Here is a 25446-nt window from a genome sequence, read left to right as displayed (position 1 = left end):
GTAAATTTGACTATGAGCTATAAAAGCTGACATATAGTATCAACAATATTATTATCTAATATCAGATGTCATCCCATAAATGAATGCTTTCATATTATTACAAACAAAACATTTAGAATGAAAAGCTACAGGAATTTATCTTATAGTTCTAAAATATGGGCTACCTTTCCAACTTTAAAAAAAAACAAAAACACAGTGGTAGTAAAGTAGAAAGGAGATGGGGAGTTTTCCATACTGAAAAATACCTGCAATGAAGTCCTGGGCACATTTTTTAAAATCACAAAGCTAAAACAATAAAGGCATCTAATATATAATTCAGTGTGGGAAAATAAAAACAGATTGCTAGTTTAACTTACCAATACTATGAGCAATTTAAAATTGTTAGATTCCACCAAATAATTGTTAAATGAGATAAGCCAGGTAAATAATGTCCTAGCACAATACCTCAAGTATGGTATTCTCAATAAATTTCAGTTATTATCATTTTAATAGTTACAATTATTTCCAAAAGTTGTTTAATCTTTTTTTCTTCTAATCCATGTTAATTCTAACTGATTCAGCTTAAAAAGAATCTACTTCAAGATTGAATTTGAACAAGAAATGCGATCCCCTGGTAGTGATGTTTGAGAGAGCTGGGATTACTCTCCTTAAGGCCTCTATTTAACTAAAATTTTATTGGAAGTGGATGACATGTGGCGGTTGGTCGTAATCAATCACTGATAAGCATAAATCTGCAAAGAATTCACTTGAGGGGTAGATGAGTGTCTTCTACCCCATTCAAGGTTGCCATTTTCCACAAAGTTCAGGCATTGGAGTGAAATGACACAATAATACTATATTAAATCAACACATTGGTAATGTGATGGCAACACCTGTAGCCATTTCAGATACAGGCAGATGCTCCCATTTATTAAAGCCACATGGAGAGGATACAGCAGGAAATATGAAGGGAGAGGGAAGAAGGAGAAGCAGAGAGAGGAGAGATGCATAATTTAATACCTCCAGAAGCAACCTTGCTACAGACACATCGTTTGTTTCTATTTTTCTCTGTGTCACACAGTGCTGTAATGCAAAGGAACTGCTCCTTTGAAGAGTGCATGCCCGCACAGTCTGAAATTGACAAGTTGCTGTCCCCCGTGTATCCCCATCGATGAGAACCACATTTATGGTTCTTGTGGTTGCTTGGACAGTCTTTATTTTCATCATGAGACAAAGATGAGGCAGACATTTCAGGTGAAAGTCTAACAACAGTTAAGCTGTGGTAGAAGACAGGATAGTTGGCTTTGGGTAACTTCAGTGAAAAAGAGCTCCTTATGATATCATACTCTTGTCCTCAGAAACTTGTGGACTATTATTTGTGGCTGTCTTTTTATCCTTTACTTTAGCAACTTGCCGATTGCTTTCTGTGTATGTGGGGCCAGTTTATGTGAGATTTGAAGAAGGAATTTTTCTTTATTGGGAATGTCTAATAAGCATTTATAAGCAGAATTTCCTCCTGATTTTTTTTCTCTGCACTCTGAATAGTGGGAAGTGTTTTGAGGGTCTTCTGACAGTACACCACAGTGATTTTTATTTTTCTGTCATAATCCATTTATGACTAAAAAATGATGCTTTTTTTTTTTTTTTTTTTTGAGATGGAGTTTCACTCTGTCACCCAGGAAGAAGTGCGGTGGCCCGATCTCAGCTCACTGCAACCTCCACCTCCCAGGTTCAAGCGATTCTTCTGCCTCAGCCTCCTAAGTAGCTGGGATTACAGGTGTGTGCCCCCATGCCTGGCTAATTTTTTGTATTTTTAGTAGATACAAGGTTTCTCCATTTTGGTCAGGCTGGTCGCAAACTCTTGACACTGTGATCCACCCACCTCGGCCTCCCAAAGTGCTGGGATTATAGGCATGAGCCACCGCACCTGGCCACATGATGCTTTTTTTTGTTTGCTCACATGACAAGCTATTATTTTTGTGTCACTTTAAACAGAACTTAAGATAGAGACTTCATATACGCCTTCTTGAGCTCCCTTCCACTACAGCAGTTGAATTCTGTCCAGATTCTGTAAGCTAGTGTTGCTGCCTGAGTGGCCATGGGATTTCCTTTGAGCTGAATTTGGCCGTTTTAGCTTCTTATCAGACAAAACAGTATACTTGGAGTCCTGGTGAATAACCAAACAAATGGAATTCCTTGTTCACAAAGATCTAGCACAGTGTTTCGGTGCAGAGGTCCATGCTTCCCCACTTGATCTTGTCGTCACTGGCTCAGCCAAGTGCAATTTCTCAAAGGTCATAAATCTCACATACTCTTTGTGGAGTCTTTCCTCTTTTTGTACATTTATAATCACTGGCCTCTAAGTAGTCTATTCACTTCTAAAGCTGTTGACTTGGCAAGACAACAGTTGCGTCATTCACACAAGCAAATCTGCTCTTGGAGGATAAAGAGAGGTTTATTTTGGCTTAGATGATTCTGATTGGTCATCTTCATTGAAACCTTGGCAGAAGATAGGTCCCTGGGCTATCAGGGAGAGAAGTCAAGTAAACCTCTAGTGCCAGGAATGGTGTTTGTAAAGATCCGGCATGACGTGATACATTTCATCCTTGGGCTTCTTACTGGCTTCAACCCAAACAGAATCACTTAGTGCTGTTCCCTGGGTTAATGATGTTATTAGAATAAATGACTCAAAGCAACAACCAAAAGGCTGAGTGCTTTGTTGTGAGGTGTGCAAAAATTCAATTCTATCAAAACAGGCTTGGCAGAGCTGCCACCAGCGGGACGGGGCTTAGCTTTTGTTAGCTGCTTCTTTCATGCTTCATGGGCAGCTGGCATTTCTGTCACTGGTTTCTACTCTTTCAACCCTAGTGGACCCTACATTTTCTCCCCTGAGTGTGCTTATCTTTCCAGATCAAAAAACCCAAAAGGTGTGCTATTGTTTCTGCACTTCTCCCTGTCCTCATCTCTAAACATCATATGTGTGCAGAGAAATCACACTTGTTGCTCTGTTGTCTCAAAGGGTTTAGCCCTGAGTTTGCTGAGGTGATTATGAAGGTTGTGTGAAGCTGTGTCAAACATTGAGAGACATACATACAGGCTGTAGCAGATGTGTGTTATTCTCTCAATGCATGCACTGATGATGGGGATTTAGAATGAGCCGCTGTGCAAAGGATGCTCCAGAGAGACTATTCCCTGTATATTATTTTTCAGTGTAAGATATCCAATAAAGCAACTGGATAAAGAAATGCCTATATCTAAACCTAAAATATTCACTCCCTCCCAGAGTTAACTTCCCTTATCCTTGAGAACAGGCCATCCATGGAGCCACCAAAATGCACTTTTAAGAAGTGTATTCACGCTACACTTCATCTTCATGCTCCTTTTCCCCTTGACAATGTGTTATATATGGAGAATCTTTAAATAAAACTCCTCAACCACCAAAGAATTATTTCTCCCTATTTCTATTCATTAGTACTTCTTATCTTGAAGGCTGATTTCAATGATCATTTATCCCTCACAACTTCATACAATTCCTTCCTTTTAGAATCCCACTGAATATCATTTATATTTATCCCATGCTACTTTTTTATTCTAGTTTATATTATTACTTGTGAACTTTCCTAATCTCCTCTCCCAAACACACAAACCCTTCAGCTACTTCCATGGGAGGCTCTCTTATCTATTACTCTTCACATCCCCAGCCGTGGGATATGCAGGAGACACTAATAGATCTAGTATATCACACAGGAAGCAGATCACTAGGACAACAATTACAAACAGCAAATCCCAGTATCCACTAAAGACAGTGACAAGGGTAAAAAGACAATAGCTGAGAAGGAGGTAATAAGTATTCATGAAGAAGAATTTCTTAAGCCTCAGCATTTTAGCAGCTGTAGCAGAATGCTATAACAAAGACAAAAATATTTCGAGTGTGAAGTTACACCATAACATACAAATGCACCTGTCAATGAGGCCATTAGAAATCTTCCAGACCAAAGGTCCCAAACACCCACCATAACTTTGATTTAATAGAGCACATGTGGGGAAACTGTACTGTTCAAAAGCACTCCTACCAGGAAAAGGCAAAAAAAGTCCCCTCACCACTCCTTCTCAACACTGTACTGGACGTCCTAATATAACAAGACAAAAAAGGAACTAAAATGTATACAGGCTGGGTGCAGTGGCTCATGCCTGTAATCCCAGCACTTTGGGAAGACGAAGAGGGTGGATCACAATGTCAGGAATTTGAGACCAGCCTGACCAGCAAGGTGAAACCCCATATCTACTAAAAACATAAAAATTAGGCAGGCATGGTGGTGCATGCCTGTAATCCCAGCTACTCAGGAAGCTGAGGCAGGAGAATTGCTTGAACCCAGGAGGCAGAGGTTGCAGTGAGCCGAGATCCCACTACTGCACTCCAGTCTGGGTGACAGAATGAGACTCTGTCTCAAAAAAAGAAAAAAAAAGTATACAGTTTGGGAAGAAAAAAAATAAACTGTCTTTGTTTACAGGTGACATTATTGCCTATCTTAATTCCCAAAGAATTGACAAAACGCTTCTGAAACCACTAAACAATTATAGCAAGGTTGCAGAAGACCAGATTAATATACAAAAGTCAACTATTTTCCTATATATCAGAATTCAACAAGTGGTATTTGAAACTAGAAAGCACAGTACCATTTACATTAGCAGCCCCCAAAATGAAATACTTATGTATAAATCTAAGAAAATATTTATGAGTCCTATATAGGAAAACTACAAAACTCTGATGAAAGATGTATAAATAATAAATAAATAAATAAATAAATAAATAAATAAAGTGATATTCCATGTTCATGAAAACAAGGACTCAACATTGTCAAGACATCAGCTGTCCCCAAATTGATCTAAACATTCAGTGTAATCCCATCAAAGTTTTACTAAATTATTTTGTGGATATTTTGTGGACAAACTGAATCTACAGTTCATATGAAGAAGCAAAAGACCCAGAATAGACAACTCAATATTGAAGGAAAAGAACAAAGTTAGAGGACTCACACTACTTGACCTCAAGACTTACAAGAAATCTGCTACAGTAATCAAGACAGTGTGGCATTTATGAAACAGGCAAATGGATCAGTGCAACAAAATAGCACAGAAATAGACCACCACAAACATAATAAGCTGATGTTTGACCAAAGGAGCAAAGGCAATACCCTGGAGAACATGCAGTCTTTTCAACAAATGATGTTGGACATCCACATGCAAAAAAATAAATCCAGACACATATCTCACACTTTTCATTAAAATTAACTCAACGTGGATCAAAGGCCTAAATGTAAAACACAACACTACAAAACTTACAGAAAATAAGAGAAAATCTAGATGATCTTGGGTTTAGTGATTTATTTATTTTTATTTTTTATAGTGATTACTGTGTTCCAGGATATTCTAATTTACTAATTTTTATTTTAATTTTTTTCTGTCTGGTCTCTGATTTTTTATTTTATTTTTTATTTCAATTGTTTTGGGGCGACAAGTGGTGTTTGGTTGCATGGAAAAGTTATTTAGTGTTGATTTCTGATATTCTGGTGCACCCATCACCAGAGTAGTGCACATTGTACCCAATGTGTAGTCTTTTATCTCTCACTCCCCTCCCATCCTTCCCCAAGTCCCCAAAGTCCATTATATCATTCTTATGCCTTTGCAGTGACTTTTAAAATACAACGTCAAAGGGATGAGCCACGAAATAAATAATTGATAAGCTGACTTCATTAAAATAAAAAAGCTTTTCTTCTGCTAAAGACAATGTCAAGGGAATGAAAAGACAAGCTACAGACTGGGAGAAAATATTTACAAAGACACATCTAATAAAGGACTCTTATCCAAAATACACAAAGAACTCCTAAAATCCAACAATAAGAAAATGAACGACCCAAATAAAAAATGGGCAAAAGACCTGAAAACACGCCTTATCAAAGATATACAGATCGCAAACAAGCAGAGTAAAAGATGCTTAACGTCATAGACTTATGGAATTTCTATTAAAACAATGAAATAGCATCACACACGATTGCAGTGCAGTTGAGCTTCCCCCAGGCACACTGTTCCCAGACTTGTGCAGGGCTGGTTCCCTCACTTTGCCTGTTTGCAGCATAAATGTCACTTCACTGAGGTGTTGAGGACTCCCTCACTCTGTCCCTTCCGCCTCCCGCCACAAGCACCTGCTTTATTTTACTATAGCACCTGCTTTTTTTTTTTTTTTTTTGCATGCATTTGCTTTTACGCTCTGTCCATCCATTCCTCCAAACGGTGAGCTCCTGAGGGCAGGGCCCATGCAGGTCATTTTCAGCACTGCACCCTAGTCTAACTTGCCCCGTGCACAGGTGAGTGCTCCAGGCACAGTTTCTGAATGAATAAATGAGAGTATCGAAGAGCCCTCTTCCCACCTGTGAAGAGCTCACATTGTGGGGATGGATGCTACTCACAGGAGATGCAAGTTGGGTGGGAGGCAGGGGGACATCCAGAGTGACCCTGGGAGTTTCTCTGGCTGCAGCTGCCCCACTGAGCAGAATGGGCACCGCCTCCCCATGATGGCCAGCACTGGAACTGCAGACCCAGGCGAGGAACCCAGAAACAAAGCCCTCACCTGGGTGTGGGTGTCCTCAAGGCAGTAAGACTCTCAGGGCTGAGGGGGGCAATGAAGGGGAGCTGTAAACTCCAGGAGAGATGAGAGGGGTGTCGGAAGGCTCCCTTGACCCCTCTTTCCCTCCACTGGCCCCAGGGGAGCGCAGTCCACTCGTAAGGGGGGTGTCCAGTCCACCCCATACACTTTCAAACGGGAGCCCGAGGCTGCAAGCAAGGACACCCCCCTCCACATGCAGGGTTCGGTCTCCCCTGCACCACCCAGGACCCCCGCTGTCCTGCAAGTCCAGCTGCTCTGGGCCAGGAAGGACCCCAGGGAGTGGAAGGCCTTTTCCAAAGGCACGGTGGGTCCCTGACGGGGAATCAAAGCCAGGCACGCTTCTCCCAGGCTGGGGGCCTCAGGGCACCTGAGAATGGCCATCCTTGGTACAAGGGGGTGGGGCCCCACTCCCGCGCGCCCTGTGGCCCAGGGGACGCAGGACTCCGCACCCTGACCCTAGAGCTTGCCCTAGGATGGCCCGGCCATGGAGACGCCCTGGAATGGTGAGGACTCTCTGCCCATCAGCCTAGCACCTCTGCCCTACCCTCAGTCGCGTGTGCACCCTGGGCGAGGGAGAAGGCAACCAGGACGTCACGCCTACGGGGGCGTGAGCGGTAATGACAGCCAGTTGGAAAATCTTCCCCGCTCCTGCGTGGCTCTGCAAGCCAATCGAAAACTCCGTCGTGCATGCCGCCAGCCAATCAGGATGTCCAGAGCGCGACGCTTCCAGCCATTTGAGACTCCCGCTGGCTCTGCGCCTCCAGCCAATCAGGATGCCCGTCCTTGATAACACCAGCCAGTCAGAGTGCCCGCCGAGTAACAACAACAGCCAGTCAGGAAGCCCAGCGTTCACGCTTCCAGCCATTGTCGGACTATCAACCGTTACCAGGCACTTCCAGCCAATCGCAGCCGCCCGTCGCCAGCGCGGCGGTAACTGGCGCGGCGTCTGTGGGTAGTCGCGTGCGGGGCGGCTGGGCGGCGGCGGTCATGGGAGATATCCCCGCCGTGGGCCTCAGCTGCTGGAAGGTGACGCGGACGCGGCAGGGAGGCGCGCCGAACCTAGGGGAGCGCGGGACTTGGGGGCGCCCGACGGGGCCCAGGCCGGGGCTAGGGAGAAGTGCGACGGCCTCCTCTCAGTCTGGCCGGCGCCGGGCCACCGCCCACGCGCAGCCCCGCCCGGCCTTTCCTAAAACCGAGTCGGTGCTGCCCGCGGAGGCGCTCTCCGCGAGAAGCGGGGACTTCGGCAGCGACGCCTCAGACTCGGGGGCTGCAGCCGCGGCGTTGGGCGGAGCTGCCCGGTGGAGAGGCCGAACCCTTGCGGTCACTCAGAACTGGAGCGGGGATGCAGAGCGGAGGCCTCGGCGGCGCTGGACTCAGCCTGAGCAGGGAACCTCGAAGCCTCCTCTCCAGTAATGAGAGAAGGAAAAGTTGGGGCCCGGCGCGGGGTGCGGGCTTGGAATCCCAGCACTTTGGGAGGCCGAGGCGGTAGGATCGCCTGACCTCAGGAGTTCGAGACCAGCCAGGTCAACATGGCGAAACCCTGTATCTACAAAGAATGAACAAATTAACTGGGCTCGGGGGGGTGTGCGGCTGTGGTCCCAGCTACTCAGGAGGCCGAGGTGGGAGGATCACTGGAGCCCAGGAAGTCGAGACTGCAGTGAGCTTTGATGACGCCACTGCACTCCAGCCTGGGGCACAGAGCCAGGCCTTGCTGGAAAAGAAAAAAAAAAGGAAAATTGCAATTGCTGATAAGGCTTTAAAGGCTTTGGGACCTCAATGTTCTTCCCTGTTTAGAAGTAGCCCGCCCTGATGCCTGAGAAAAAGGACATATTATCGCTCTGTGCATTTATGGGGGACACTGTAATGTTTCGAGACGTGTGTACAATTGTAGTGTGGTTAAATCAAGCTAATTAACATATCCATCACCTCTCTCAGCTATTATTGTGGTGAGATGTTTGAAATGTCTTGGTATTTTGAAATACACGTGCAGTAAATTATTGTTGAGCGTTGGCATCCTAGTGTGCTGTAAGTCTTAAAAGCTGTGTCTCCTGTGTGTTTGAAACTTTGTACCGTTTGATCAGCAACTCCCCATTCCCTCCTTCCTCACCTCCCTCAGCCCCAGCCTCTTATAACCACCATTCTATTCTATGACCTTTTTCTACTTTGAACTCAACAATTCTTGCCAGTGATTTGAGACAGTACTAAAAAGTGTTTAAAATTTCATTTTTTTTTAAAGGTAAACTTCATTGTTGATAAAAGCTATAAGAAGTCACATAGGAAGTTAGTTACTGAAGGAGTCAGAATGTTCAAGTCCTGCTCATGAAAATATTATTTAAATTATTTCTGCTACCTGCTTACCAACTCTTAGAGGCTAAGAATGTCGTTTTGTTCATATTGGTTCTCAGCATCTAGTAAAGGACGTGGTATCTGAGTGTACAGGATGAATCTTAAGCCTCTTTGCATCTCAGTTATTGTTCATTCTACACGTTTTTATTGCTTTGATCATTCAGAAAGCACACCATGTAGCTCAGTTTTCTGCAGGTACTAAAAATGACCTGTAGTTTTTTTCCCAAAATATGTAAAGGAATTGGAACTTAGATTATTCATAAATTACTTCATAACTCTGGCATTACCTGTTTTTAGACTGATTATACTAGTACCAAATTAGTGACTTAATTTTGTGTGTATCATGTGGTCCACATGCTTGGGTGAAAGGGGAGATTTGTGTTGGATTCCTCTGACTGTAGGAAGACACTTTGTTTTGTTGGTTTGGCAGGCTTCTCCGGGGAAAGTGACTGAGGCAGTGAAAGGAGCCATTGACGCAGGGTACCGGTACTTCAACTGTGCTTACTTTTACCACAACGAGAAGGAGGTTGGAGCAGGGATCCGTTACAAGATCAAGGAAGGAGCCGTAAGACGGGAGGATCTGTTCATTGCCAGTAAGGTAGGGCTTCTCTGTGCAAGGCTGGCAGAGCTTGGGTAATGCTACATCTCTGGAGGGCTTTCTACTTTCTTTATGGGAGTTGATGACTTTGTTTCATACTTGAATCAGAATAAACAAGAATATTCACAGCTTCATGAGCATGCTGAATTATATTGTATGCAGGTTTGTTTCATATTATTTACTTGGTCATTCAGGTAGGAGTACACAGATACCCCCAATTAACGATACCTTATCAAAATTGATTTAGTAATGGGCACTTTGGCTACAGTGGTGAGTAGGACAAAGTCCTAGCCCTCATGAAGTCTGTTTACACAGCGATTCCTAAATTCGGAATCACTGGAGTGATTGTTAAATGCAGATTCCAAATTCTACCCCACGTCTGCTGAAAGAGAAACTGTGGGTGTGGAGGAAATAGCTTGAGCACAGGCATAAGGCAGGAAGCAGCATGGCAGGTGCGGGGGTTTGTGAGAAGCTTGGTGTATTAGTCCATTCTCACGGTGCTGTAAGAACATGCCTGAGACTGGGTAGTTTATAAAGAAAAAGAGTTTTAATGGACTCACAGTTTCACATGGCTGGGGAGGCCTCACAATCATGACAAAAGGCGAAGGAGGAACAAAGGCAAGTCTTACATGGTGGCAGACAAGAGAACGTGTACAGGGGAGCTGCCCTTTGTAAAACCATCAGGTCTCGTGAGACTTACTCACTATCACCAGAACAGCACTGGAAAAACCTGCCCCCATGATTCAGTTACCTCCCAGTGGGTCCCTCCTATGACAGGTAGGGATTATGGAAGCTACAATTCAAGATGAGATTTGGCTGGGGACACAGCCAAACCAAATCACTTGGTCTCTCTGGACCACATGATGTCAGGTTGCAGGAGTAACGAGAAGTGAGGCTGAGTGGTGGATGGGCTGAGCCATGGAAGTTCAGCTGTGCCCTGTTAGTAGCTGTGCTTTTTCCTAGAGACAGGAGCCCTGTTTGGTTTTTAAGTAGGGCAGCTTGTATCATATGTGAGTGCAACTTGTGTTGTGTATAGGATATTTTAGTAGGTGAAAGGAGCTTGCATTTGAGGCTGAGGCAGGAGGCCAGGTAGGAGACATTAATAGCAGTGCAGGTGGAAGATGATGAAGACCTGCACTGGCACAGTGGGTGAAGGAGGGAGAAGAGGAAATGCATGTGGAGGGTAGTTGGGAGGCAGGCCCTGTGGAAGACGCAGAGTGGACTACGATAGTGGAGAATTCAAGAATTCCTTTGCTTTTGATTTGGAAGCGGAATGTTAAGACCATGAGTATTAGGGATTTCATGACTCAGGGTCACAGCTTCATTATTTGTAAAATGAGACTTTGAATTTGAGAATTTCCTGAGTAACTTCCCGGCTAAAATTTCATACCTCAGGATTCAGTGTTGTTCTTATAGTTGAATTGCCTTCTGTTTTACTTTATGGAAGTTAATGTTCTTCAGTCACCGTTGCTATCTGTGCTAGAGCAGAGGGTGATAAGAGAGCAGCCTTGGTGTGTGTTTGGCCAAGCAGGGAGAATATCTTCTGAGTAGTCCAGGTAGGGAAGTGAGCAACTGGAGATTTCTGAGGCTCGCCCTGCAATATGGAGCAAGTTGCTTCTGTGTGGATCATAGTCAGCAGTGGAAATATGTTCATTATTTTGGAAATTTGGAAAAGCTATAGAAATGTAATTAGAAATAAATAAATCACACATATACACACCACATAGAGACAACTGTGATTAACAGTGGAATACATTTACTTCCAGCGTTCATTTTTTAATTTTTGTGAAGATACTGTGCTCACTTGTTTCCATTTGTTTGATTACCCTTTCTTTTACTTTCATTTAACTTATCATTTTTGTTTTTCCCTTGCTGTGACGGAGCCTTCAGGTTAGCTTATGTCACAGTCAATAAAAGAATAATGAGGGGAAAATCACAAGTTTTTCTACTTAATGGGAGTGTGGAAGGAAATAGCTAAAAGAAGTAAGGCAGTGTGAGTTACCTCACCTATAGGCTAACCCACATGGTTACAGTGCCTTAGGAACAGAGAACCCTTAATACGGAGTCTGTGTAAGTGAGAAACACAAGATAGAGACTTCTGATTTTTCATCGTATCTTTTCTGCCTGCAGGAATTTCACTTTCGTTCTTGTTTTTGGTCCCAGGGGATCCAAATAACCATCAAATATTTCTTGGATTCCTGAGCTTCCCTTGAGGAGGAGTCAGGCAGGAGGAGTTCAGCTTTGGAGCCTCTCCCTGCAGGTGTCCTGGAACTCTTCTGAGGATAATGTCCCTATCCTCCCGTCAGAACCTGCCATGTTGTATTTATGGTCATCTCAACTCGGCTATTTTGGGTCCAAGACAGTAGCTTTGTGGGGCTACAGAACAGGTGCCATGCTGGCTCTGGGTGGGCATGTGTGACGCTGGTCCCCTTTCCTTTGTAGCTATGGTGCACCTGCCACAAGAAGTCCTTAGTGAAAACAGCATGCAGAAGGAGTCTGAAGGCCTTGAAGCTGAACTATTTGGACCTCTACCTCATACACTGGCCCATGGGTTTCAAGGTACCATTCAGTAGGTAGTTCATTCCGTGGTGTGGAGGACCTTCCTCCCCGTGGCTACACCCTGTCTTGCGGTGGGGAGAGCATGGACCAGCCATCAGGGCCGGGGTTCCCAGGCTGCACCTGCCACATGCTAGCTGCGGCATTTGGGCAGTCCTCTTGATATCTCTGGGCCTCAGTTAAGGAGAGGCTTGGCTTGACCTCTGAGGCCCCCACAGGTCTGTCTTTTAAGCCAGTCACTCTTTTTCCAAGCCAAGAGAGCAGCAGGTTTTCTTCCCTTAGGTTTTTAGGTGAAAGCAGCGATCAGATGAGGAAATACTGCTGCTCAGAGAAAGTTCCCCGTGAATTCCTAGGCCTTGTCTCTGCTTGCAGATTCTGTTCTCTTTGGGGAGTCAATGCTGTTTTGCAATATGAGAGAGAATTGCTTGTTCACCTGCAGCAGGGTCCGGTGGGTTATGATGGTAGTTGACTTTTCCACTTGGTTTTATTCTCTTAATTGCTTCACAGTGTTTCTGGAGCATGCATCTGAGCCATGGCTCTGCCACGAAGCTACCCTAGTCTAGCCATGCGGCTTCCCTACTCTAGGCAGCCTGCTTCTGTCTCACACAGGTCCTAGCCAGGATGTCCCTGCACATTTGCCCCGGGCTGTGATGACAGCCTGCCTGGGCGAGGGCCTGGTCACACAGTTGGCACCTGTGAAATACAGAAGCCCTTCCAGGGATGTTCTTCCTATAATGGAATGGGTGCCTGCTGCTCAGGAGTCTTTTACATACCAACCTGTGAGAAGTTCTCTTTATGCTACCACACTGTTGGTTACTGTTTTAGAGTAAAATAACAAAAAGCACTTCATTCCTTGCACAGCTTTACTTAACTAAGGCTTTGTGTCTAGTTTCCATAAATGATGTGGGTAGCTGTCTATTAGTCACACTGACTAAGAGTGGAAGATAGCCAGAGGGCAAAACCAGAGTGATGTCTATGTCTCTGAAATTCACTGCATGCAGAAAATCATAATTAAAACAATGGCTATAGCTATATTACACTCAGTGCCAGCCAGCATTGTTTTAATTATGTACCCAGAACTATTTTAGGTGCTTTACACATATTCATTTAATTTTCATGACAGTTCTACAAAGTTGACACTGTTAACATCCCTTTTGGAGAGATGATAAAACTAAGACACAGAACGTTGAAGGTTTAAGTTAGATTATTGGAGCCCAGAAGTATATGCTCAGGTCAGACATTTGTTATACTTTGCTTGCCCTCATCCTTTAGCAGATTCCTGTCCTAGGATTTCTGGGTGGTAGAAAAGGAAAAGGTCTCAGATCACCCAGCAAATTACAGAGGAGGATAATGCAGCATCGTCAGCATGTCTTCTGGCCAGTAGGAACTGCTAGGCCTTGTGTGATGCTGGACAATTAGATCAGAGTCTGAGTATGAGTCCCAGACTGCAATTTTGTGGAGGCTTGGATAAATGTCAACATGGGATGTGGCTTTAAAGCGACACTGTTCATTACTTCAGCTCATCATGGAAAATGCCTCTTGCATGTGGACCAGGCTGGAACATGTGACATTCTTCCACTGTTGCTTAGGAGTGTGATTAGGTGTCATTAAATCATGACATTCACCCTTAACACGCTATGTGGAGTGCATGAGGGAGGTAGCTGGACTGCACATCAGTGCTGCTCTGAAGGGTGACTTTAGGTTCTTGCCCTTTCAAGGTGTCTCTCTCTGCCCCCTACCTCCTGTGCACCTTTGTATTCTCATTCCTCACCTGTCATCATCATGGGGATTCTAAGAAAAGAAGACAACACCCTAACAGTGGAGGTAGGAGAGGGTTGACTGGGCCCTATAAGACATGAAGAAAATGCATTCCTCATGCATTCTTTACCCGAAATTAGGAAACTGTTTTCTGGAGGTGATGGGAGAGGACAGCCTTGCATCAGTGAGGATACCGGGTCTTCCTTTCCCATCTGTGAGAGATGGACAGTGAACATCAGGCTGGCAGAGGCTTTGCCAGCCATCCAGTCCATCAGCCATTGGTCTTTTCTTAGAAAGGTGAAGACTGGGCCTGGTCACATGGCCAGGCTGGGGTTGCTTAGTGACAGGGCCGTGGCTTGGATGCAGGTCTCCTGGCACGTGTTGGTTTGTTTGTTTGTGTTTTTCACACATCTCAACTGTCCTTCTTCACAGCCTCCTCATCCAGAATGGATCATGAGCTGCAGTGAACTTTCCTTCTGCCTCTCACGTCCTGGAGTGCACGACTTGCCTCTGGACGAGAGTGACATGGTCATCCCTGGTGACACGGACTTCCTGGACACGTGGGAGGTGAGCTGAGCCATACCACCAGGCAGCCTCATCCTGTGTGGGTCTCCACCCAGGATGCAGTGAGCCCTGAGCTACTTGTGTTCAAAGACATCAAGGTTGTCTACCTGAGATGTGGGGTTTGCAGAACAAACAAGGAATCAGTACCCGAAGAACTCAGAGACCTCAGTGACTCTCTTGTTACCTTTGGTTTGGTGTGGTGCAGCCCTCTTGACACATTATTTAAGGGGTAGCTCGTTATAGACCTCACTTTTTTTCTCAAATATTTATTTTCTGATTAAAAAACCATATTTCTTTCAGAAAATGCAGGAGAGTTCTTCCGTATTAAACTAACATCAAAAAATTTATTTTCCCAGCACCCAGCAGTAACCACTGTTAATGTTTTACAGTTTCTTTTTCTCTCAAGCATTTCAGAGTGATGAAGTTGGCAACATGGAAGCTCAGGCTGGGGAGGTGAGACCGGTGTCAGGGAAGGTTACCAAGTGTCAGCCCATTTCCAGAGTTCAGACCAAAAACAGCCCTTTACTGCAGGGGCTTGCAGTAAAGTTTGAGCAGGAAACTAAGGAGGTGGTGGTTCCTGGAAGTTGACCCACAAGCTGGCGTGGGTCTCAGACTTGGGCTCCAGCATGACTGACAGAGCACATGTGGTCTTATGGTCTTGCTAACCAGCATGTGGGATGGGACGTCACATTTGAGGCCCAAGAAGAAAGTAAGCTTAAGCTTAAGCATGCTGAGGTTAGGACAGAGCTTGCTGGGTGAAGCTCTCCAGGGAGGAGGCCAAAGGGAACCCTCGAACAGGGAGGAGTCCCAGGCTAGGTTCCCCCGATCAGTAGAAGACAAAGACTGCCCTAAGGTATCTGCGATGTCAGGACCAGGGCCCAAGGGCCTCAACCCTTTCTGTCACACTGTTTTATGTCCTAAAAGATTTGAGTTAAACTCTAGGGTGCTCATGTAGCACCAGCGAGGTTCCGGTGATTGTTGCAGAGTTGAGGCAGTAACTAACTGCTGCGTGTTGGCCCATTGGTCACTCAGGACTTGCTGCTGACTACGGACCCTGGCACAAAGCCATGCTCTTCCTGAAGCTCAGGGCAGCCTGGCTTGCTGGTCAGTAACCAGCTCAGAGCTTTAGGTTGCTCTGCCCAAAAGTTCCTTAAAATAGTAAGTGGAGAAGGTGGGATAGGAGAATGATGATGCATCCGTGTGCTTAAGAAGGTCAGTGTCTCAGTGGAAAGAAAGGTGAACAAATAAAATCTGCAGCAGACATGCTGGCCAGACATCAGGAGGAATAGAAACAAGAAGAGCTCACGTGTGTCGAGTGCTGGACGCCAGCCTTAGATGACGCATTCTGTGATTCCACGTAACCCCTAAACATCCCCGTGGCACAGGCAGTGTCGCTCTGTCCTGAAGCTGAGAAAATTGGGGCCAAGTGAGGCCATGCAACTTACCCAGCATCCCCTAGCCAGGAAAGATGGGACTGGACTCAGACCTTGAGTGCAGAAATGCTTTTGAAGCGTCAAGTAAAATATGATGAGAATATTGGGTGCACCGAGTTTTAGAATACATACAGAACTGCTGAGGGACATAGGGTGTCAGTGCAGCAGAGAGAAGCTTCACACCCAGTGGAGTCATTGTTCTGTTATAGGCCATGGAGGACCTGGTGATCACCGGGCTGGTGAAGAACATCGGGGTGTCAAACTTCAACCATGAGCAACTTGAGAGGCTTTTGAATAAGCCTGGGTTGAGGTTCAAGCCAGTAACCAACCAGGTAAGCCGTTGGAAGCATCAGAGAGTTTAACCTGTGTGGCTGGTCCCCCAGCTGCCACCTCCATAGGGCTCTTCTGGAAATGGGAGGATGGGTGAAGCACAAAACAGGCCTGTTCTCCTCTGGCAGCACTCAGAATGGTGACTAAAGGCAGCAGCTAGCCAAGTGGCTTTCTTGAAGGTGCGTCTGGGTAGGTGGTACTGTTGGCAGGCAGGGCATGAGCTGGCACTTGGCCCTCCATGTGCAGTACAGGCAGGTCACCAGGTGTGCTCAGAAGTGGTTAGGGTCCTGGCAGGGGCCTCACCCTCATTCGGGAGCATGGACCTCCCCTCCATCTCTTCCCAGCCTGCAGACTGCAGCAAGAAAGAGTGGATGACCAGATGGCTTCACGCCAGGCTCACAGGCTGCTGAAGCTGATGCAGGCACTTCGTTTTTTAATGCAGAGAAAAGACTTGTGGGGAAAGAACTGCTGTATTTTCTAGAGTAGCTTTGTATGTTCAAAGATCATTTATACGATACTTAAGCTTTTTATTGAAGAGTAGAAGTGCACATGTGAAAATGGAACTGTATACATTCTCATAAACTGAGCATAGCTCTGGGACCAGCATCCAGCTCAGTAAACAGCACATCCAGTGCCCCTGTAACCCCTGCCGAGCACAGCATCGTTCCCATTCCCAGCAGCTGGGATTCACTTCTGAACTTTACACAGATAAAATAATAATGCGGCATAAACCCCTCTGTGCCTCTGTGCTCGCCTCTTTCACACAGCGCTGTGTTTCTATGCATGTGATTGTAGATAGCGCTGTCTTATTTCTTGTGGTGGTCTGTTTTGTGAATTAACCACAACTGAGTTATTCATTCTGCTGTTAATGGGTACTTGGACAGTTTCCAGTTTGGGACTATTAAGAATAGAGCATCACGTTCTATTTTTTAAAATAAATATGCTTTTTTAAAAAGTTCTATATAGAATAGATGCACAAAGGTGTGTGAATCATAAAAGGCATACATAACTTGATGAATTTTTGCAAGTGAACAAACTCAAGTATTCAGCACCCAGAACAAGAAAAAGGCCCTCAGCCATTCAGTAGCTCCCCTGGGTCCTGTTGTGGCCGCCACCATGAAGAGCAACCTGGCTTCTGACCCAGCTTCTAATGTAGTTTAACTTTGCCTTGTATACAATCCTATGTACATCAGTTTTTATACATGTTTATACGGATAGTAGCTTCTGTTTTGTGTCAGTATTTTTAGTTGTTCAGCACTTTAAATACCTGGGAGTGATTATGGCATAGTCTGAGTAGACAAGGTGGAGTGGAGGGTCTGCTTTCTGATAGGATGGTGGACACCCAGGAACACAGGATTCGGAAGGCTCCAGAAAGGCTGGCCTCTCTTCTGGAGACTTTCCAAAGAGGCTGATCTTGATGAGCGTGGCATGTTCCTGAGAGCAAAAGCACTATTCATAGTTCTCTGTAATTTACACTAAATATTTATTTTAAATATCCCTATAACCTGGAATTATACATGAGAGTTTGGAGAATGTGCAAGAGACAGTGATCCTGCTCTCTAGCTTCTTAAAATGATCATTCAAGTCCCCGGTAGCAGGTATTTGTCACATGTAGTTCCTCAATTTCATTCATTCACTCAGTGGATATATTTTTTAGCACTTCCTACGTGTCTACGTTGTTCTTAGTGTTGGCGAGACATCTATGAACAAAACAAATTCAAACAAAAATCTCTGTCTTCCTGAGGCTTAGATCTTGGTGACCACAGAAAGACAATAAGCAAATACGTAAAAGTGATAGTGATAGGTGCTGTAGAGGAAAATAAAGGCCTGGGGAGATGGGAGCTATGGAGTGTTACAGTCTTCACCTGAGTGCTCCGGGAAGGCCCCTCAGAGCAGGTGGTATTGGAACATTCAGATGATGTAGGCGTCCCCAAGGCCATGGACTCGGAGACCGTGACAGCCGCTGGCCTCTTGGAGATTGCTCTGTCCAGCCTCCTCACAACAGAAACACTTAGGCCTGGAGCTGGCCCCCATGGCTACTTGGTGACAGCCAAGACTTTGACGTAGGTCTTATCTTGTAGAGCTTTTCTTGAACACCAGTGGTCTGAATTTTATGTAAGCTGTGATTCTGTTATAGATTGAGTGCCACCCATATCTTACTCAGAAGAATCTGATCAGTTTTTGCCAATCCAGAGATGTGTCCGTGACTGCTTACCGTCCTCTTGGTGGCTCGTGGTAAGGATACATCAGTGGTGTGTTAGTCAGAGTCCGACTGGGAAGTAGGTGCCACCTTCTCATTTCCTTGGGATGATTGAGGGAGGATTTAACGGAGATTTTGACAGGGTGTGTAGGGATGGGACCACAGGGGGCTGTCCACACCTCTCAAGCCTGGGGTTGAAGACATGGCTTATTATTGGAAGCCAGGGAGTGGCTGTGAGTGGAGTGCCCTGGGAGGGGCAGGACCTCTTCAGGGACATAAACCAGCCTGGAGTGACCCCTTTGCTGAGTTCCCCACCAGGGCGTCAGTCCCCTTCTGACCTCCTGACAAGGATACTCCCCAGGTCTCTCCGTGGTTGGATGAAGCGCAGCCTGCTGTCATCCTTACCCAGGCCCTGCAGCTGTTCTGTGCTCCCTCCATCAGCTAAGGGACCTCCAGCCATTCAACCACCTTAACCAGAAGCTTGGAAATCATCCCTTCCCACATCCCTAGTCCAATCCAGCACCAGAGTCTGGTGATTATTCTGCCAGGAGAAGTTGGACTTTGTCTCATGATTTCATTTCTGCCATCACTGTCACTGCCTTAGTTAAGTGGAATTCCCGAGGTCATTAGAGGAACCCCTCGGCTCCCTCCCTGGCCCACTCTATTCCAACCCATTGCTCCCAGAGGAAGCTGAAAGGAGCTGTCTCTTTCCTTTCCTATGATCGTATCACTTTCCTGGGAAAAATTATTCAGGTCTTGGTGTGACCTCTGAGATGCAGCCAGCCTGACCTCTGCCTGCCTCTGGCCTCATTCGTCCCTATCCCTGTGAACATCCTTGGGCTTCAGCCACATGAAGCTGCTATGGGGTCCTTGGATAGAACATGTTTTCTCACCTTTGTGCCTTTGCAAATACAGTTCTCTTTACCCACAAATCTTTTTTTTTAATCTGGCAAACTCGAGTTTCTAATTTAAGGTTCAGTCCAGCATCATGTCCTCCAGGAAGCCCTCCTGACCCCTTACTTATGTTTCTTACACAGCCCCTGTCACATTGTCTTGTGATTTTCTTCTCAGTCTCTTCCACTAGTCAAAGCAACCAGCGTGCAGGTATCTTATTTATTCTTCTCTTCCCAGCTCCTAGCTCAGCACCTGGGAAACATTGGGAACCTCCAAAAGGCTGAAATTACTTGACTTTTATCACCTGTGTGTTTTCCTTGTGAAACACACATGTGTGTTTGAACTTGGTACCAGCTGGAAAGTCCCTAGAACGCTGGGTCCATTCCATAGCTGAGCTTTGGGGTAGAGGATCCTCTGATGGAGCGAGTCAGGGAGCTCTCGGACTGACTGGGGCGGGCCACTGTGCACTCTGGTTCCTTCAGGAGACCTTGAGGACAATAATAGCACAATGCCTGAAACAGGGTGATGGCTCAGTACACACTTGTTGAAAAAATGAATCCTTGGAGTTCTCCGGGCCCACCCGTGCCTGAACAGAGGATGCGTAGAGACTCTATGATCATCTTCAAAATCACTTTTAAAGGTTCCACATGTTCACAGTATTCACTTTTTAGTGGTACTTTGAGTGAACTTTTCTGAAAGTATCATCATCAACAGATACGATTTGCAGCGTTGTGCTAGGGCGTACAGTAGAAGCTGAGAAGTCAGAGAGCCCTGAGAGTCAGGGGGAGTCAAAGCTTGAGAGCCCACTGGCTGCGTGCGCTGACATGGCCACCTGGTTCTTGAGGAAAAGCACAAAATACACATGAAAAGTGATGTTATGTAGCCTTGTTCACCAAAGTGTTAGCAGTGGTTATCTCCAGACTAGAAATGTGGGGTGATGTGCTTTTCTGCATTTAAAAATTTCCTATGGTCAGCATGTGTCATGATCAGAAAATAAATCTTTCATTTTGGACGAAGATTTCTTCTTTCTAAAGAAAGGGACATCCATGTTGGATCTCCTGGCTCACCCCTCTGTGCTATGTCTCTCTAGTGAAGGGGTTGACCTGATAGATGACCCTGTGATCCAGAGGATTGCAAAGGAACACAGCAAGTCTCCTGCTCAGGTACTGAGGGAGGGCTGTTCTGAGCCAAGTGGGGTTCTCTGACGGCTTCACATCCTTGCGGAGTCCTGGGGCTTGGCAGGTCCCCGGAAGGGACTGGCTCACCCAGGTGAGTCTATGACTCATTAGACCCTCCCAGCGTTGAGCAGAAGTTGGTCTGCAGCCACATTCCCAGTCACTCAAGCCATGTACTCTTGTCTCCAAGCCTGTCTAGACTCAGAGGATGAGCTTCCAGGCCTCCCTCTGCCCCACCGCCTGCATGCATGGTTAGTATGAGATGGAATAGAAAAGTTATTTAGTCTAGTCTTTGTTCTAATGTCTAGTGGGGAGGCTGGGCACATGTTAAGAAATTCTCATTAAGCAGATTCTCTTGACCTCCTCCTTGGGCTGATGGCTGTCATTACCAACATATTGACAGAACTGCTCAGTAAATGCCAGTAACAGTAACTGCTCTCATTGACTCTTGGACTCTCACTGCACAATAAAATTCACAGTGTTAGCAAATAACTTAGACTACATGGGACTTCCCTTTGTATGATAGTAGACTTTTTGTTTCCTTGCAGATCTTGATCCGATTTCAAATCCAGAGGAATGTGATAGTGATCCCTGGATCTGTCACCCCAAGTCATATTAAAGAGAATATCCAGGTAGGTGTTTTCCTTCTTTTATTTAGAGGGTTTCAGATCATGTGTTAGATGGCAAGGGGTGACTGCTGTAGCATACAGCCTCAGGATGGCGGGGCTTGGTGCAGCAGGGGCCTCTGCCTCTGCACCGCGGGTGTTGGCGGTTGACCTTTCACTCAGCGATCCAAGGACCCAGGCTCCTTCCATCTGAGGGCCCTCTCTCCCCTAGGGTGTTGGTGTCTTCTCCATCCAGCCCAAGATGAGGAAGGAGGGAAGAGCATTTTATTGGGAAGATTTGTATGGGCAAGGCTTGAGCATGTGCCTCAGTCACATGGCTGCGCTGGCCCGCAGGGGAGGCTGGATGTCTCCTAAGCGTGTGTTCAGGAGAAAGGGGAGGCAGTTGGTGGACAGGGTGCCACCTTCTGTCGTGTGGAGGTATGCCCACATGGCCTGAGGACACTGCTTTGAGTTGTGTGGGAAAGTTCTGGTCCTGACTCCTGTCTAGTGACTTCCGAGAGGCAGGAGTGAAGACTGGTGTGTGAAATCTATTTTTGGAGCTATGTGAAGGAACTATGTGTGGTTTCAACCCTGACGACATAGTTTATCACCCAGTCAGGGTCATGGACTTGGGATTCCCGCAGGCCCACTCACAATTTAACTGCTGCGTAACTTCTCTCTCTAAGCCTTCGTTTCTTCATTAGACCACCCTCTGATAGGATCACTGTGAGGCTGAAATGTAATGATATAGTGAAGGGATGGCATAGTGTGTGGCGTATGGAAGTACCTGATGCTCTTAGCTGCCAGTCACCCCCAGTCACGGATGTCACCCGTAACGATCTCATAGGCAATGACAGACATTGGTGGCAGCCCACACCCATTGATCATGTCGGCACAGGTGTGTGTGAGCCTGGGGCCAGCTGCACAGCTGCATTTCCATAGACAGCATGTGCCCAGGAGTGTGCTCCCTTTGGGTGTCCGAGCTGCCCATGAGCTCCACGGGGCACTGCTGCATCCTCAGGGCTCTGTTTGGTTGTGCCAAGCAAGCATTGCCACCGGGCTTTATTGACTGACCCATCTGTAGCAGTGCCTGTGCCCTCAGTCTCACTGTGCATGCCAAGCTGGCTGCAGGTGGGCATAGCCCTGCCATTGACAGGAGAGACAGGCCACCCACGATGGGAGGACCAGGGGATGGGCAGGCTCCAGGGTGTCCACAGCGCTCTCCCTGCCAGGCCCTTGTCCAGCTCACCTGCTCCCTGCATGCACTTCTCTCCTTTCTCAGGTGTCCTGCTCTTTGAATAGCCCAGAGCAGCTCTGGGTGACCAGCCAACCTTAAACCTGCAAAGTATGGATTTGGCTGAGCTGTAAACTCAGTTCTCTCCAATGGCTATTGACAGGCCTCTTGGAATGAGGCTGCAGGTCTCTTGTAGTGGTTAGAATTGAGTATTGCTGACTGACTGGCATCTGCTCCACATGGGGGCCTGGTCTAAGGTGCCCTCTGTGCCCTGCAGGGCAGCTAGGATTGCCCCTGGGAGGACATAGGCTGGGGATGATTATCTGACCCTCCCATGGGAGGAGCCACTGAGTGAGCAACTCAGCAGGTGGCAGGGGCCACGTCTGCCCCAATTCTGCCCTCGTGGCTCTCAGTGCCTGGGATGGGATCCCCATGGCCTAGTGGCAGTGAATGTGAAACGGGGACCTCAGACCCAGCTGAGATGCCCCCATTCCTCTATTAGGTCTGCTACACACCGAGGGGAAATGCCATCCCCAGGCAGTGAGACAGGACCAGGCTGACATGAGACCTGAGGGCCAAAGCAGAAGTGATCTGATGGCTGAGCACAGAGAGCAGCAGTGGGTTAGGAGGGGCTGGAGGAAGTGCTCATGCTGTCAGGAGGAGGTGGGAGCCGGGGAGAAGAGAGGCACCCAGTGGCGCAGGCACAGGGCTCCCAGTGCAGGGTGCTGTCCCGGCCCGCCTCCTGTGGCCCCAGTGCCTCTCAGAACTGCTGCTGCAAGGCTGCCCACCCTTTATAGGGACTCTTCTAGAACTGCTCACAATTCCCTTTAAACCCAAGAATCCCCCTACCCCAGCCCCAGCACTCCCCACTCCCTCCAGATGACACGCTGAGGCTACTTTCTCCTGGCCTCAGAAGGGGGAGGCTCTTGTGGGGGAGAGGCTGGGGTACTCTAGGTCCTTGCATTGGAATCACTCAGTGCACCCCTCCTCCTACCACAAGACAGCCACTCTGCCAGGCCAGGGTGGGCGCTGATGCTGAAGCCATGGGTCCTATTCCTCAGTGTGTGGGGACAACAAAAGGGGAGGGAGGGGCAGAAAAGAATACTGTTTTCAAGGAAGAAAAATGGATCACTCAGAAAACTTACTCTGTGATATGGTACTGTTAGAGTTCATAGTCCCAGGGCCAAGTGGGTCCTTAGTTGGCAGGTGTATGGAACAAATGGTTTTGTTGGGGTTTTGCAGGGTAGCAGAGTCAGTGGGAAAAATTCTGTGCCCTTTTCTTTTCTTGAGATGGAGTCTCGTTCTGTCATCCAGGCTGGAGTGCAGTGGTATGATCTCGGCTCACCGCAGCCTCCACCTCCTGGGTTCAGGCGGTTCTCCTGCCACAGCCTCCCGAGTAGCTGGGACTAGAGACACACGCCACCTCATCCAGCTCATTTTCTTATTTTTAGTAGAGATGAAGTTTCACCATATTGGCCAGGCTGGTCTCCAACTCCTGACCTCGTGATCCACCCATCTTGGCCTCCAGGTGCTGGGATTGTAGGCGTGAGCCACTGTACCCAGCCGCCATGCCTTTTAACTATTACCACATGTCCTTTATTCCACTCAGATGAGTGCAGTATATATTTCCATCTTTCCAAGGCTTCCTAAATGTAGCCAAGGCCAAGCCAACACCAGTCACGTGATCAAAATCAAAGGGCATTTGGGGAATCCAGGCTGTGATTCAGGGAAGTTCCAAGTGTCTGATGAAGTGTTTGTTTTACATCTGTGTGTCCCTTGCAGGTCTAGCACAGTGCTATGTAGGTAACATGTGCTCTATTAAATGTGAATTAAAGTTAAGTTTTCTACAAACATTGTGTTTTGGTTCCAGGTGTTTGATTTTGAGTTAACACAGCACGATATGGATAACATCCTCAGCCTAGACAGGAATCTCCGACTGGCCACATTCCCCATGTAAATATGACTCCTTCTTTTAAAAATAGAGGGAAGAATATACAGATTGGATGACTGGTGTCTGAATAGGTATTTATCATATACATTTTAAATTAATTAAACCTTCTCATTGTAATTATTTTCCTGTTTGAAGATGGGCCACTGAATGAAGCTAATTTCACGCACTGGGGAGTTTAAAAGTGTATAACTATATCATTTAAAATGTTTCTCTTAAAAAATAATCACTCATTGTTTCTGTTTTTGATTTGTTTTTCTGTTTTTCAGAACTAAAAATCACAAAGACTATCCTTTCCACATAGAATATTGAGGACAGCTTCCCGTTCCCTGTTTCTGCTCAGCCCATATGCACCAACACCATTGGTGATGTTGACCCTCCTCTGTCATCACAGCGCCAGGGCAGCTGTGCCTAGGATGGGAGCCACACAGTCGGCGGGGTGCAAGAGCAGCCTTCTCTGGCAAATCTGGAGAATTGAGTGTGTTCTAAGTGAAGGCAATGGGGTTTCTCCAAGACAGCCTGTGTGGCCTCTACTCTGAAAAAAGACACTGATGATTGATCAATGAAATCTGCCTTCACATTTTAAGAAAACTTTATCTTATGGAATTATTTAAGCGATCTGCAGAGCTGAGGAAACAGTGTAATGTGTCTCTGCCCCATTGCCCAGCTCCACCAATTGTGCCCCAGGCCAGCCCGCATCACCTTCACTTCCTTCTCGGCCCTGCCAATGACCCCCAGGTTATTCTAAAGCAGAGTCCTTCCCTTCTCCCAGTGGGAAGTGCAATGGGATAAGTCTGGGACACTGTCAGAATTCAATAAAGAGGCTTTTTTCTTCCTTAAAAATCTGAATTTTAGTTTCTTTCTTTTTTTTTTTTTTTGGAGACAGTCTCACTATGTCGCCCAGGCTGGAGTATAGTCAAGTGATCTCAGCTCACTGCAACCTCCGCCTCCTGGGCTTAAGTGATCCTCCTGCCTCAGCCTCCCAAGTAGCTGGTTAACTCCTAAATACTAGTTTTTGATACGGTCTTCTGATAAGTCAGATTATACCTGGGGAATCCCCATAGCAGAGATGAAATACAGTTCACTTCCTCACATCTGCTCATTCAGCCTGTTTAGAGTCATGTATCAGAAGGAGGCCCTGCAGAGCATGGTGTTCACGCCC

At 46.4% G+C, this 25446-nt stretch overlaps 1 protein-coding gene across 3 annotated transcripts; it reads left to right on the top strand.

Moving 5' to 3' along the window:
- Positions 1–7460: 7460 nt before the first annotated feature.
- AKR1E2 (aldo-keto reductase family 1 member E2) lies at positions 7461–25127 on the top strand. Of its 3 annotated transcripts, none has more exons than XR_004436536.1 (10): positions 7461–7669; positions 9420–9587; positions 12030–12146; positions 14334–14468; positions 16108–16230; positions 18366–18463; positions 20413–20591; positions 20688–20748; positions 21046–21129; positions 24207–24256. XR_004436536.1 is itself a non-coding variant. In XM_033208906.1 (10 exons), the coding sequence occupies exons 1-10, from the start codon at positions 7631–7633 to the stop codon at positions 24594–24596; spliced, it is 963 nt and encodes a 320-aa protein (XP_033064797.1). In that variant the 5' UTR covers positions 7464–7630; the 3' UTR covers positions 24597–25127. The 3 variants fall into 3 exon arrangements, 1 of the variants encoding a protein (XP_033064797.1); XR_004436535.1 differs by lacking the exon at positions 20688–20748 and adding an exon at positions 24554–25127 and having other exon boundaries at positions 7463–7669; positions 20413–20485; positions 24207–24358; XM_033208906.1 differs by lacking the exon at positions 20688–20748 and adding an exon at positions 24554–25127 and having other exon boundaries at positions 7464–7669; positions 20413–20485; positions 24207–24289.
- Positions 25128–25446: the final 319 nt, after the last annotated feature.

The sequence above is a fragment of the Trachypithecus francoisi genome, unplaced genomic scaffold (genome assembly GCF_009764315.1).
Source record: "Trachypithecus francoisi isolate TF-2019V2 unplaced genomic scaffold, Tfra_2.0 Lachesis_group9, whole genome shotgun sequence".
Lineage (NCBI taxonomy): Eukaryota > Metazoa > Chordata > Mammalia > Primates > Cercopithecidae > Trachypithecus > Trachypithecus francoisi.
Note: the sequence above shows the minus strand (reverse complement) of the source record. Positions and strands in the feature narration are given on the sequence as shown.

What these genes read in the sequence shown, in the direction of transcription:
- AKR1E2 (XM_033208906.1), top strand. Translation starts at nt 7,631, where the DNA reads ATGGGAGATATCCCCGCCGTGGGCCTCAGCTGCTGGAAG. An exon ending in ATCTGTTCATTGCCAGTAAG is followed by an intron (nt 9,588 to 12,029) that starts GTAGGGCTTCTC and finishes TTTCCTTTGTAG; the next exon opens with CTATGGTGCACCTGCCACAA. An exon ending in ATATTAAAGAGAATATCCAG is followed by an intron (nt 21,130 to 24,206) that starts GTAGGTGTTTTC and finishes TTTTGGTTCCAG; the next exon opens with GTGTTTGATTTTGAGTTAAC.